The sequence below is a fragment of the Anas platyrhynchos genome, chromosome 1 (genome assembly GCF_047663525.1).
Source record: "Anas platyrhynchos isolate ZD024472 breed Pekin duck chromosome 1, IASCAAS_PekinDuck_T2T, whole genome shotgun sequence".
In the NCBI taxonomy this organism is placed as follows: domain Eukaryota; kingdom Metazoa; phylum Chordata; class Aves; order Anseriformes; family Anatidae; genus Anas; species Anas platyrhynchos.
Genome location: NC_092587.1, coordinates 195,917,339 through 195,932,396, shown reverse-complemented (window position 1 = coordinate 195,932,396; position 15,058 = coordinate 195,917,339). Strand labels below are relative to the sequence as shown.

The window sequence follows — 15,058 nt, the reverse complement described above, 5'->3', positions numbered from 1 at the left end:
AGAGGAACAGGACCCTAAACAGCCTCCAAAGGGGAGGAACGGGGCAAAAACTAAAAATTTCTGCTTTTTAAGGTGCCGTTGAAGCAGAGCGCGAGGGGAGTTTATAACGCGGTTGCTTGAAGTACGGAGGAACCAGACCTAATGACCCGCAGTGTCTGTGCCCTCCTAGGTCCCGTTTCACTCCTGTTTAATTAATGGAAGGGCTTAAATATCCCGTGAAAGCGGGCCAGGGCCTGTCTGCAGCGCCGTCGTGTCTTTAAGTACAGCACAGCTGACCCTGGCTTCAACTCGGGCTCTGCTGATGCTCTGTCGATGCGTTGTGGCTGGCCGAAGCCTGATTATATTATTTCCTGCTTAAAAAAAAGGCGTTTTCATTCCCTAAGAATTTGCATGATGACTCCTCTGGCGGATGAAAGGCTTTCTTCATGCCTTGGGAAGGGGAATTGACAGGGCGGTGAAATGCCTCCGGTCCGGGCGCTGCTCCGATGCCCCAGCCTTTGTGCTCCGCTCCTCGACGCCGTGCAATTCCTGCTTTGCTTCCCCGGGCCCTCGTTACAAACCCAGGCGGTTTTGCAGATCGCTGCCGTAGCCTTAGAGGCGAATTCGCAGCTCGTAATAAATGGAGGCAATTATTTTCCTGCAAACCTGTGCCCAGGCCACATGAAAGCGCGTCTCCTCGCCCCGCCTGGCGGTGCAGGTGCGATAACATCCCGCTGCTGGTAACCCCCCCCCGTGCATCCCGCTCCTCCACAGCAGGCGAGCCTGGGAAGATGGGGAAGAGGAGAAAAAAAAACAACAAAAAAACAACCCGTGAGTGATTAAAATTTCATACAACTCCTATCGCTGCGAGATGAAAGCTCTGCCGCCGCCCGTGTGCCCCTGCACGCCCATGCACCTGATCTGTGGGCATCCAGGCGGGGAGGCTTGGCCCCGCTCTTCCCGCATCCATCTGATCCCCTGCCAGCTCCGGGAGCTGCTTTCCAAGGTTGGCTGCTCTGCTCCATGCCGAGCTCGGCAGTGGGTTGCTTTGTTTTTTTTTTGTTTTTTTTTTGTTTTTTTCTGAATGGAAACGTGCTTGGGAATCGGCGCATCGGGTTGAAGCGAAACAGACAGCGTTCCGCCTTAGCTGCCCTTAAATTTGGGTATTTTCGCCCGATTCCTCAGCAGCGATGGGGTTTGGACACCCCCATCTCCTTTTGTTAGGCTTTGTGGTTCAGTGCTTGCTTGTTTGATGCAGTTTTTGGAGATGGAAATGATGGTACCCATGCTGGAGGGGCTCATAGAGCTCTTTTGGGGCTGGAGAGCCTTTGAGTGATCCTCTTCCTTTCTCGCTGACCTGGGAAACTTCCACGGAGGAAGCATTTTGAAGGTGGAATGAGGCATTTCTACTCCCTGCTGGCTCGGCTGCGAGGCAGGAGGACAGATGTGGGCTCTAAAACGCTGCCAGTTCTGGGCTGAAGATGTAGAGGTGGGCTGGAGGACCACCACCCGCTCCAGATACGGTGTGAGGAGGACACGTGCTGCTGGGAGATGCTGGCGTTGCCCTACAGACGTGGCTTTCCCGTAACGTCGCGGCCCCGTGTTTCCTTTGGGGTTTTGGTTCAGCTCCCACTCAAACCCAGACCGAAACCACATCATACACGGGAAGTATTCAAGCATCGCTCCTCCATCTGCGGGTCCTCGCCGAGTCCCTGGCGTTAATCTGAGCGAGTGATTCACTGAAATAGTCGGGAATCTTCGAATGGATTGCACGGCTGCTGGAAGGGTGATGTCTGTGCATCCTCCGGGCTAAAACCCTTCCCTGGGGATGTGAACTGGGAGGGGTGGTGGTCCCTTGGTGCTCGGTGATGTGGCAGCGTGTGCCATGGACTTGCAGCTGTGTTTTTTACTTTTTTCCTAAAGTTTTACACTTGTGGATGGTGAGCGTTCAGGTTTTTGGGGAGCGGAGCTGCTTTGTGGGAAGGTTTTGACTGGCTGAATGAATGGGTTTCCATAAAACTGCGCCTTTCAGTGATGCAACGCGGCTCCCTCGGTTTTATCTTTGATTTATGGTGTCATTTTACAACATTTTAGGTGAACCTGATGGCAGTGCAATTGGCCGGGCTGAGGTCTCGTGGGGAGGAGAGGCTCGGAGCAGTGCCTCAGAGCAGCATGAGCTGTGCTGGGAAGGAATTTGGTCCAAAACATGCAATTTTTGGGCAGTGCCTGACACCAGGGTCTTAGCTGGGGAGCTTCTCCTCCCTGTTTGGAGGGCTCAGACCTGCCCTGAGGATGAAGCTCTCTCTTATGACTGAAGGAGCCTGTGCAAGGTGTCCCAGCAAGCGTCTGGTGTTGCTCAGTCTCTCAATCCTCCACCTGAGTCCTTTGCCACGGGTACAACCCCCAAAGGCAAGCGGCCAGGTGAGGATTTCTGCTGCCACGTCAGAAAACCAGGTCTTTATTCGCTTTTATTGCACATAGAAAAACTTCAAGACGCAACCCGAGGGTGTCTGCTGGCTCAAAATGCAGGAGGCAAATGAAAGGAAGCAAAATTTTGGTAGCAGTTTTTCTTTTAGGCTTTGCTTGGTGAGTGGTGAAGCCTGGCTGGTGGTTTAGGCTGCCTGTAATGCTCGGGACCGTTTTTCTTCCTTGTATGTGCAGGTTTTGTTTTATCCCAGTCCAGCTTTTATTCGTAAACCAAGCCCGGACCCGTAACTCCTCTGTTTCGGGCAGAGCCCCCACTTCCAGGGCAGGGCCGTGTGTGCAGGAGCAGAGCAGGGTGGCTGTGGGGATGGTCTGTGCCAGATCATGGGGGTAGTGTTGGAAACTGGGTCCTGAGATTTTTATCAGCGTCAGCATTTGTGCCGGAGCTGTCTCCCGTGCTAATTTTGACGCACAGATTTGCCTCGTATCTGCTCAAGTGAGCACTCTTCCCTCCTTGCTCCCTAAATATAGCAAACCGCCACGCGGATCCGTGCATAATGTGGATGGTGAAGTGCTGGATTCATCAACATCTCACAGAAATGCCTGGTTCCTCTCCTCAGCACTCGGAGGAAAATAATTTCTGTGCCTTGGTGGCTGTAAATACCCATGGGCTAGATCCTGCCTCCTCCTGCTGCCCTGCTCCGGGCAGGGGTGTGGGATCAGCCATGATTTGGATGTAAAAATGTGTGAGCTGCTTCTGCAAGCTGGTCCCCGTGCTTGTGGGCTCCCTACCCTGCCAGGAGGGACAGATGCCCTGCTGGTGCCACCACAAAGCCTTTGCCTCCTGCCCGAGCACGTCCCTCGGCAGTGCTGGAGGCTGATGGCCGTCTCTTGGCCCCAAATGTTTGGGAACATTGTGGAGAGGGATTTGGCTGTGTCCCTGCTGAGGGATGAGATGCTCAGCTCCAAGGTTTGGCCTCAACGAGCCTCCTCTTTGGGAAGACGAGGCAGCACCAGAGAAAGGGGTTGGGAGGGGAAGATGCCAACCCCACCTCCCCTGTCTGATGACTTGCTGGCTGCCACTCATTCCTCAGAGCTGATGTGGTGGTGAGGACAGCAGAGATGGTGACCCCAGCAGGGCTTCTCAAGCACCTAACAAGGCTCAACATTACTTTTTTTGGTCTTCTGTCGTTAATCGTGGCTTTATATTTTGTCATGCGCGTGGTTTATTTCCTGACAACCCATCTTTCTTCCTCGCAGGCTCCACAGCTGTTTGCTACAAGCCTACCACCCCGGGCCAGCTCCTGGAAGACGCCGGCTTTCTTTACCAGGACCACCAGCTGTTTGCGGGCAGGCATGAAGTTCCTCCACTAACAGCTGAAGCCGTCAGCACTAAAGAAAAAGCTGGTAAGTGGCTGGCCACTCCTCCACAGGAACCCATCGCAGGCTTTTCCCTGAGCATAAACCAAACAGCTTGGATCCTTTCCAAGCAGTATTTACAGAGCTGAAGGCCAGCTCCTCATCCTCACACAGCCAAAGGAGAGCTGCCTTTGACATGAGTGTCACAACCCACCATCGTTTGTCACCTGTGCTTGTGGAGGATGCAACATTTCCTCTCGTCCTTCTGGTCGTGGCTGCTCTTCTCTGAACAGCTGGACCAAGGTCCGTAGCTTTTTTGCCACCAAGTCCTTCTGGACCTGAAAAATAGGCTCCTAAAGTGCATCTTCCAAGGATGCCAACGGGTGACTAGCACAGGAGAGAAAATCCTTGTGGTGTGTGATAAAGAGCTCTCTGGAGTGCGTGGCATTGGCTTTATCCACTTCCCTCACTCCTAGCCTAATAACCAGACTGCGAGCTTTCTCGCACGTAAGGGAGGTTTTTATTGCAAGTCTGCAAAAACGTCCATTACGGCAAGACTTCTGTGCGCTGTGATAATGCAAATACAGCAGGAGGAGTTTGCTGTAGCTGCGGACACATAAAATGTAGGTGGATGCTTGGCTGGTGTGCAGACAGGTGGCTGTGCACCTACCTGCTTCTTGTTGGCTCCAGCACTAGCCTGGGGAGCTGGCAGACCCTCAGAAACCTGGTGGCCAGGCTGCCACCCCAGCCAGGCTGACAGATAATACTGTCCCAGGGAAAGCAGAGAAATCTATTTTGCAGAGCAGGCGTGGAGTGGAACAGCCTGGGAATCTTCTCTCTCTCTCAAGCCCTACAATCATGTTTAAGCTTTTGCCACAAAAAAAAAAAAATGTTAGTGGAAATGACCTATTCTCACAGTTCAGAGTCAAAGGCTTCTCTTCCCCTCTGGCATCCGGATTGTATAGAAGTTATCCCACAGCATGTGCAATAACTGATGAAACCTCAGGGAAATACCAGACCTCAGGAGAAAGTTTTGCTTTTTAACTACTTTCGAATGCCAAAAAAACAAATGCAAGCACTGCTGCAGAACTCCTTTGAGAATTGGAAACAGCAGGATAGAGAAAAAGAGTTGCCAAGAATGACCTCAAAAACTGAACTCACAACAGCACCTCCTTCTTGCCTAGGAAATCGGGAGGACCATGAGCAGAGCTGAGGGCTTATTTTTGCTTTTACCTACATGAGAGTCTTTCAGGAGCACCCCTCTGGGTGCAGGCAGCCCTCCTGCAGGTCTTTACTCCTCCTTGTGCTCCTGGAAGGAAGGGTTATGCCATTAGATGCTTTGCTCCAGGCAAACTTCACTGCACATTTCACTTTCTGTGGCTTGTGATGCCCGTGCTGCTACACACAACAAGCAGGGGTGAGCTGGAAAAGGGAGCTGGAGCCTGCTCCGGTATTTGCCACCAACTCCCCAGCTGTGCAGCTTTGGTACAGCATCGGTAACACCTTACCCCATGCAAATGCAGCTTGGGAGAAAAAATCACACCATTGCCTCTGCTTTACTTCAGTAGTCTCTGCTGTGGTGGTTTGATCTGTGATGTTTAAAACGCTGATATCACAGCCGTGACCTTAACGTCGTCGTCGTACTCCCCCAGCAAAATTACAAAAGCTGGTATTGACTCACATAGGAATAGCGTTGTTGGCCAGAGGGGAAGTTGCAGTTTTAAGACAAGATGCCAGAGCACAGATTCCTTTTTAATTACACTCTCTGAGCCCTTTTCTTTTCAGCATAATTTTAGAGTTTTTATGTGACGCGTTCTGTGTTAGATTGTATTGTGGCGAGCAGTGCACTTGTGAGGGGATTCGTCTCATCAAACCTCAGCTGTCAAAAATGCATCATCTGATTTGGCATTGCCACGGAGACCGCCTCTAATCTGTGCAAGGCATCTCCAGGGAGGGATTTACCCAATTCATGTCCTAGAAAAGATCACGTTTCCCTGTCCCTCCGTTGACTGGGGTCAGCGTGGGGCACAGGGAGGGTGTTGAGGGGACGAGTGTGTGTTTCTTGGGGGTCACTGCGCACAGAATGAGGGATGAGCTGGGGTGGGGGATGAGGATGACAACCATGGGACTTCGGAGGGGCAGAGGGGTGCCAGGCCTCCCTGTGAAGAGCATGGTGCTGGTTCCAGGCACCTCGATCTTTGAGCAAAGCCCCGGGTTGGTGAGCACTAACCGCTGCCTCTCTCTCCCCACCTAGCCGAGGAAGCCCTCTGCACCTTGCACCCTCCAAACTTCCTCCGGAGCTCAGAGGTGGAGATGCGAGGCTCGGAGGAGGTGGCAGCCGGCACGGTCCTGCAGCGCCTGATCCAGGAGCAGCTGAGGTATGGCAACCCCAGCGAGAACATGAACCTGCTGGCCATACAGCACCAAGCCACGGGCAGCGCCGGCCCCTCCAACAGCACTGCCAGCACTCTCTCTTCCACAGAAAACCTCGCGCCAGAGGACCCACAAATGGTCCAGCCGTCGGCGCGGCAGGAACCGCAGGGGCAGGAGCACCAGGGGGACGGTGCTGCGATGGAGAAGCAGCCCCGGGCCGCGCAGCCCCCGCACAGCAGCGAAGAGCTCCCCACCTACGAGGAAGCCAAAGCCCAGTCCCAATTTTTCCGGGGCCAGCCGCCGACGGGGCCGGGGTTTTATGTCGCCGGCGCCTCCGGCCAGAAATCCAGGACGGAGGGGAGGCCGACGGTGAGCCGGGCCGGCAGCGGGCAGGCGCATAAGGACGAGGCGCTGAAGGAGCTGAAGCAGGGCCACGTGCGCTCGCTGAGCGAGAGGATCATGCAGCTCTCGCTGGAGAGGAACGGGGCCAAGCAGCACCCACCGGCCCCAGCGGGCAGCAAGGGGCTGAAGGCGACCCCGGCGCCCAGCAAGGGCATGGACCCGCGGGGCCCGCCGCCTGAATACCCCTACAAAGCCAAGGCGGCGGCGGTGGCGGCATCCCCCGGCAGCAAGGTGCCCGAGCACGGGCTCTTCTACGGTGAGCAGCACCCAGCGGGAGCGCAGGACGTCCTCAAGGCTTCCTATGTGGCCCCCCAGCCCGCCCGGACAGAGGTGGCTGTTGTCCGATACCAGCCGCCCCCCGAGTATGGGGTGACCAGGTAGGGGCTTGGGGGCACTGCGCCGCCTTGTTTGGGATGTGACAGGCAGTGGGAGCGGGGCTCTGGCTTGTGGCTGTGGGTGTTTTGGGCCAAGTTGCCTTGGGGGCTTCCCTGTTCATGGCCTGCTTGTTGTTCTTCTTCACCCAAAAAGCTGTGAGAGCCCACCTGGAGCGCTGTGTTCAGCTCTGGGGCCCCAGCATGAGGACGTGGAGCTGTTGGAGCCACAGGGCTGATTAAGGGGCTGGAGCACCTCTCCTACAAAAACAGGCTGAGGGAGCTGGGGTTGTTCAGCCTGGAGGAGAGAAGGCTCCGGGGAGACCTTACAGCAGCCTGCCAGTACCTAAAGGGGGCTACAGGAAAGCTGGGGAGGGGGAATGGCAAGGTGGAATGGTTTTAAACTAAAAGAGGGGAGGTTTAGGTTGGATGTTAGGAGGAAATTCTTCACTCAGAGGGTGGTGAGGCCCTGGCACAGGCTGCCCAGAGAAACTGTGGGTGCCCCATCCCTGGAGGTGCTCAAGGCCAGGCCGGATGGGGCTTTGGGCAACTGGGCTGGTGGGAGGTGTCCCTGCCCATGGCAGGAGGTGGAATTAGATGGGCTTTAAGAGTCTTGCCCTGCCCAAACCATTCTTTGACTCCGTGATAAAAAAAATCAGCTCTATCCAGCTGATGTGGTGTCTGGCTCTTGCTGTAACACTCAATTTTAGTGAGGAAATGCAAGGCCATGTTGTACCTCGGCAGCAGTTGGGGTTTTGTGCTTTGTGATTCACGTGGAAGAGCAGAAGGTTGGAGATGAGGTTTGGCCTGTATTTGAGTGCAAGTGAAAAAGACTTGCTTTCTAAAAATGTGAGCCCAGTATCCCTGAGATCTTTGAAACCCCAAATTGAAAAATCTGTGGAAAAATCAGCATAAGGCTGATTTCTGAGACAGAGGCCTCTCTGTTTCAGACCTTTCTCATCACTCGATGATGCTTCCACCAGCGGGGTGAAATTCTTCCCCTTACGAAGAGGGCCAGATAAAGTGTATACATCACTTATGCCCTACTTAAATCCTCCAAACAAAGCTTACATGAGACTTTTATGGTCCTTGGCCCCTCGTGCTGGGCCTCTGCGTGAGGGTGGTTTTATTCCAAGCGCATTAAAAATAATCCCGAGTGTTTATTTCCTGTGAGCTGATTGCTGAGAGCCGCGCGGCTCCTGCCAGCACCGCACCGCCCGGGTGCTTTCACTTGCCCGGGGCTGCAAACAGAGGGCAGGCCCGTGGGGTTATATGGCTTCTGCCTGGTTATATGGCTTCTTCTGTCCCCGGCACCGCCACGTTAACCTGCTTTTCTCGCTCTCCCTAAATGCAGATGTCCCTCTGTGCCACCCCACCCGCTCTTTGACCTGTTGGGCAGCGTTTTGCCGGCCACACTGGATTTGGACAGCTGGAGGTGTCTCGTGTGAACGTGGTTTTCATTCAGGGAGTTGCTTAATTAGGTCTTCATTGACCCCAAAATGCCCCCAGGTTTTGACTGGGTGTGTAACTTGGTGCGTGCACTTGTTTAGCTGTGGGAAAATGATGGTGCAGCTCCCCCTCTGCTCCCTTTATGAAGATCTTAGGGCATAAAACCAGGGAGAGGATGCTCAAACTGGCAGCGTTTGGAGAAGTTTTCCTTTTGCTTCAGAACAGGGATGAATTCGGAGCGTGGCTTTGGTAAATGCTGCAAGTTGTGACAAGGACAGGGCCCTCGCTGTCCCTCCGAGCAGAGAGTGCTGCTGGCCTAGCCCCAGTGAGATGTGTTTTGCTTCCCAGCCTTCCCTGTGCGGAGTCCCTGTAATTTTTCAGAGCAAAATGATATTTTAAAGAGCTAAGCGAAAATCTCTGTTTATGCAAAGAAACAGCTACATGAACTCGAGCGCAGCGGGGTCAAGTTGAGGCTGTGCTCTCAGGAAGCCCGAGCAGGGCTCCAGCAGCTGTTGGTTGTGCTAACAAACATCTCCAGCACCGCCTTCACCCACACATGAAAGGAGCTGGTCGGAGTTTATCGCTTGTGGGAGATGCTGATTCAGTCCCCAGTCCTGCTGAGTTCCCGGTAAGGCAGCACAGTTTGACCCCCAAATCACCCCACAGAGGGGATTCTGCCACCCCTGTGTGCTCCGTTTCACCTCCAGCACATGGTCGGTCTCTTTGGGGTTGCTCCGTGTCCTGGTACGCACCCAAGGTCTTTGCACCTCTCCTAATTTTGGAGTTTTTGGTTTGGTTTCTTGTCTCCCCTGCTGTATACCAGCTCCTATCTGCCCCCCTGGGCTGCGGGGTCTCCTTACAGCCCTGGTCTCAGGAATGTTTGGGTGACAAAAGGGGTAGGGTCTGGAGATGCTGGTTTTTCTGTTAGGGGAACTGAGGTGAGAAATTCCAGCTTTCATCTCTGTGGGAGGGCCTGGGAAGGAACCTAATGGAAATGGAGCTTTGCCTGTGGGAATCTCACTGTGCCCAGCATCTCATCTCTGTCCTGGCCGGTGCCTGTTCCCCTGCCCATCCATCCTGGCACCCTCTGGGGAGGAGGGACTGCGCAAAAGGCTTCTGCATTCCAGAAAAGAGAGGATTGAAGCACAAAGCTGCATCGGTCTGGAGGGAATACCCACAGATATCAGGGGTGCAAAAGGCCTGTAGGGTTACTGCTTCCTCTTTCCCTCCTCCAGTCCTTGTGCAATGAGGGAACTGCGACTGGAAACCCACAGATGTTGGCAGGTAGCTGTTGAAGGAGATGGAATAACTGCAGCTGCTGCTGAACTTTTTTTTTTTTTCTTTCCAATGTGGCTGGTTTTAAAAAGGAAGACTGCCTTTGATAATCATGGTTGTAAAATCTCACATCCTTCCTGTAAATACCAGTTCAGGTAGGATTTGATACTACAAATAACAGTGGTGCAGTTGGACTAGATGATCTTTGAATATCCATTCCAAATGAACTATCCTGTATCAAAATATTTGGTATTATCCTGGACACCTCTTACAGTTATATGATACTGCACTAATCAGTGTATTTACATAAATTAGGCTCAGTGATCTCTACCTCATGGACATCACGATTGTAGAGCAGAGCTTGAAACCTGAAGCTTAAAAATCCAAAAAGACAGAAGGCAAATAAAAATGAAGCAATTTTTATTCTTGTTGTAAAATGTGCGTATTTTTCAGTCAGCTGCGTGGTGCCTCGGGCCCTGACTCACAACTCGTGAATGCTTGAAGCTGGCCAGGTGTAATAATCTTTAAAAAAAAACAAAATAAAACAACTTTTCCTTTCCTAGATGCTAGCTTCTAGAGCGCAGCTATTCCTTAACGATGCCTGCTAACATTCCTGAGGTGCATGTTCAGAGACCCGGAGCCTGTCAGATAAAAGGGCTTTGAAATAACCTGGTTTGGTGGCAGGACACTGAATTAACTGCAGTTTGCACAACATTCAGTCCTGATGGTTCAGTCTCCAGCTGGAGAATCCATCACAGCCTTTACAGGCTTGTTCCACTCGCTCGCTGCCATCTCTGGCACAGATTTGCATCTCGCTTTCAGCCTGTTTTTTCTAGTTACCAGTTTGGATTTTGCAATATCTCCCTCAGATACAGCGAGCAGCCCCATGCTGTCAGTTCTTTAATGCATTAAACAGACGGAGCTGGGAGCCCTTTCATTATTTCACTGTTGAGAGGGGGAAGAAAAAAGAACTTTTTTCCTTGTGGAAAGCTGAACTAAACGCAAGGCGGATCAGATGTAACATCACCTCTGCAATGCAACTGCGTGGTCCTTGTTTATGGACCTCATAAACACTTTCCATGTCAGACATCGGCACCCTGGGAGCTTGCCTTCCACCTCGTTACCTGTTCACATGTGTGAGGGTAGTCCCAGGACAGGGATTCCCACCTCTTGCTGTAGCCTGCTGTATTTATTCCTTGGGGGAAGGACTGTTCGAGCTGCTCAAGTACATACTGTTTCTCTGTGCCCTGTTTAAGCAGCGATCCAGATCAAAGTGAGCAGTGACTCCTTCCCGTTGCTCACTGTGTCCCTGGTCAGATCCTGCTGTCCTTTATCCAGAATGATTAATTAATAAATATTTATTAAATAAATAAGTAATGTAATAAATGTATAATTTAATAATAAAAAATGTGCATGATGTGAAGGAGGCCTTGAGCTGCAAACACCACTGCTTGGCGAGGGGCGACGTGCAGAAGTCTTCCGTGTGGCCACCTTTTAATTCTGATTTAATCCGTGTGGTTAAAAGATGGCACGAAACCACAGGGTGGATTTAGGCTGTTTTAAAGCCAGGCCAGTTTTTTATGTGCCTCAGAAAATTCCCCCCAGCCTGGATCTGCAAGCCTATATTTAACTGCTAGCACAGTCTGTGGCTTCTCTGGTTATTTGTGCCTTAACCCCCCCACGCCGCTGCTGTTTTCAGACAACCTGTCTGTATTTACTCATTCAACCACACGTCTGCAGCCACCTGGGGGGCTACAAGGAGGTCCTTTTTCTCCTGGAGACACCCCAGGAAGGCTGATGGATGTCCCTGGGGTGGGCATCGTTGTCAGGCACCCATGCTGACGTGTGCTGATGCTTCTCGGCCAGGTAGTGCCGCCAGCTGACGTGGATGCTGGAGGCTGTAAGGAAGGCTGGAGCATTGCATCACGTCCCCGAGGCCGATGGAGGTTGTGGCACCAGCCACTGCAGAAGGAGTTTGTATCATCTCCCGGCCCGGTCTGGCTTTCATTAAAATGAACAAAAGAAAAATGAAGCTGTTCCGGCAGCGTCAGTGGTGCCAGTGTCACTTCTCCTTCTGTATTATTGTCCCAGGTGGTTCTTCTAGGACACCTTTTCCTCTGCTGAATATCAGCTGGCCTTATAAAGAATATTCTCTGTGTGGCTTCCTGGGAAGGAATGTGTCCCCTCCCTTTCTTAACTATGGAGATACGTTGAATACAGTGTGTCTTCTCAGATAATTTCCCCCTGCAAATCGCAATGTAATCACCCACAAAGTAGTTGGACCAAGTCTGGCCAGCATTAATAAACATCACTAACAAAATGGTGAATTCTGGAGGGCTGAGTCCAGGTGTGCAAAAATGGGTTTGAAATGCACCTTTGTGTCTGCAAGGTGCTTAGGCTGTTGCTCTTCCCATAAAACAGGGAATACTGCAAGGGCTATGTCTTGGCTACTGAAAGGCTTCTCCCATTTCTGGCTGTATCGGCATTTAATAATGGGCATATAACTGTGTTTCCTTGCACCATGACCAGCAGACTGGGCTTACAGACCTCTCTGTAATCCTGCCCTTTTCCCACGTGTTAGGATCACAGATGCTTCCGTGTTACCCACAGATACAAAGAACCGCATTTAAAGGCTGCTTCATGCTGCAGAAATCATGCTGGAACTCAGGGGGACGCCTGGCTCTGAAATTAGCATCCAGGCTCGAGGTTCTCAGTCGCTGGGCAGAAACAAGCAGCTCTCTTGCACTTTCTACTCTCATCATAAGGCAGAAACTTCAGGCAGTTGCAAAGACCTTCACCCCAGTGATGCCGGTTTCTCTTCGCTGACTCAGGTACAGCATCCCCAGCAGACACGTGAAGCTGAGATGAAGTCCTCTGGGAGATAAAACAGGCCAAGGTGCCCCGGAGGCAGAGGAAGGCAAAGCATTCAGAGAAAGATAAGCTAAAGAGATTAGAGGAGGGCATTTTAATTATGAATGTAAATGTCGTGGTATGTTGCAACCAAAGTCCTTACTCAGCTGCCTGCTCTGTCCCTGCACAGAGAGCCGAGATGTTCCTGCACCAGTGCACAGGTGGACTTCCCAGAATATTTACAGGGATTTTAGTTTCATTGCTTCTTAATGCTGTCCTGCTTCATCGAGCAGGAGCTCTTCTGTAGTTACAATTTCCTGGTAGTCAATGGCAAGTGGGCTTCATCATTAATTGGTTTCTTACCCCTACATACAGCTGCAAATTGCCCTCAATATTCCTCAGTGTTGATCATTCTTTCTCCCAGGGGCTCCAGTCCAATAGGTGTATTGAGACCGTGCCTGAATTTAGGGTCGTGGATGGCCGTGCTGAATTCTGTGGGATTTCTTACAAAAGTGAGATCCATGGCCAAGTATTCTGCTGAAGACAGGGTATTGCAAGCTATCCGTGGCAAGTTGTATATACTGCAATCCATATATCACTTAGAGTGCAGAATAGTGAGCCTAGCGTGATAGCCCTTGAAAAGCTCTCTCTATATCTGTGTTTCTCTCTATTTCCTGCATTTTTTCATTTCTAGTATTGCGTTGCAGAAGTCTAGGGGAGCCCTATTTCTAGAATCATGTCAACAAAAATACACGTTTTTAGTACAAATGCTGCAGTAGTGTTGCAGAAATATTCAGAACTCACAATGTTCCACAGTTGCATGCTTTTAAGGACAATTTCTGATGAAAATATGGTGGGCTGGAAGGTTACCATATTTTCATCAGAAATGAAAATATGAAAAATTAACCTGCTCTAATGCAGAATAAGATCAATGTTTAAAATATGGTAGAAACATTTGGAGAATGTCATTCTTTACTGAGTCCAAAGGAGCTCAGGATAATCCTGATTGCTTTGTTCCTTTGGAGTTTTTCCACGAGAGCTCGGATGTGAACAAAGCCGATGTTTTAATTCTCCTGTTCCTACAGATGTTGATCTGTTAACGTGACTCGCTGTGTTGATTTGATGGGATATATACAGCCAGAGATTTTACAGTTGGCTAAGTCATAATTAAATTGGGACAGATTAAATGATTATTTTATCTCCATCCCCATGATAAGAAGGCGGGCAGGGAGGGCAGACAACCAGGCTGAGCAAGGACCTGCTGGTCAAACTGAGACACAAGAAGGAAATGCACAGGCAGTGGAAGCAGGGATATGTGGCCTGGGAAGAGCACAGGGACGCTGTTCAGGTGTGCAGGGATGGGATCAGGAAAGTCAAGGCATGGACGGAACAGAGCTTGGCAAGGGATAAGGAATAACAGGAAGGGATTCTGTGGGTACATTGGCCAGAAAAGAAAGGCTGAGGAGAGCGTGCCCCTTCTGATGGATGAGAAGGGAGAACTGGTAATGACAGACGTGGAGAAGGCTGAGGTACTCAGCGACTTCTTTGCCTCCATATTCACTGATAGTCAGGCTTCCCACACCTCTCAAATCTCTGAACCTGTAGATTAGGGCTGGGGGAGCAAAATCCTTCCCACTGATAAAACTGAACAGGTCCAGGTCTGTGAGGCCTGATGCCGTGCATCCCAGAGCCCTGAGGGAACTGGCTGATGGAGGTGCCAAGAGTCTTCATCATGTTTAAAAAGTCCTGGCAGTCAGGTGAAGTCCCTGGTGACTGGAAAAAAGGAAACATCCTGGTTTTAAAAAGATTAGAAGGATTTGGGGGTTCTGGTGGATGGAAAGCTTGGCATGAGCCAGGGAGATGTAGATTAAATATAAGGAGGAAATTCTTCAGTCAGAGGGCGGTGAGGCCCTGTCCCAGGCTGCCCAGAGAAGCTGTGGATGCCCCATCCCTGGAGGTGCTCAAGGCCAGGCTGGATGGGGCTTTGGGCAACCTGGGCTGGTGGGAGGTGTCCCTGCCCATGGCAGGGGGCTGGAGTTGGATGGGCTTTAAGGTCCCTTCCAACCCAAACCATGCTGTGGTCCTGTGAATGTCAGAAACAGTTAATGCCCACTGAACTGCTGTGCATCAAAAGGAGCAGTGGCATTTGTGCTGGAGTTGGAAATGCTTTGGAGAATCTCTCCTGTGGCCCCAGCTATAAGGATGCTGGTGCTCGGCTGCTGCTACAGTGTGTAAGTCTTTAATAGCTCGATGGACAATTCACAATTCAAAAAAAGGAGACCCTGGGCACCTCTCCTCCCTCTTTAGTATAACGCAAAACAGACTGAAACGTGAAAAGGTCAAACTGATGGGAGGATGAGATTTCCCAAAAGTACAGTGTCAAGAGTTCCTGCAAGCATTCGAAGGGTATATCTACAACAGGAGACTGCACTGCTTTATGTTGAAAATGAGAAAGTGCTTCATCTCCCCTGGTTTAGTTTCAGAGATCAGTTTAGAAATGTGTTATGTTGCTCAAAACTGTTCCCAGAAAGAAGTGAGAAAACCCGTACCTGTAGGAAATGCGTGTCTTTGGAGCA

At 51.2% G+C, this 15,058-nt stretch overlaps 1 protein-coding gene across 4 annotated transcripts in view; it reads left to right on the top strand.

Annotated features, from left to right (window-relative positions):
- Positions 1–15,058, top strand: part of AMOTL1 (angiomotin like 1) — a 72,562-nt gene that overhangs the window by 24,796 nt on the left and 32,708 nt on the right. For 3 of the 4 annotated variants that reach the window (XM_038176479.2, XM_072032771.1, XM_072032772.1), the window contains 2 exons: positions 3,664–3,810; positions 6,017–6,914. In XM_038176479.2, the coding sequence (XP_038032407.2) occupies positions 3,664–3,810; positions 6,017–6,914 (1,045 nt within the window). Of the gene's footprint in view, positions 1–3,663; positions 3,811–6,016; positions 6,915–15,058 lie in introns of those variants that run through there. The other variant, XM_072032773.1, reaches the window with a different exon arrangement.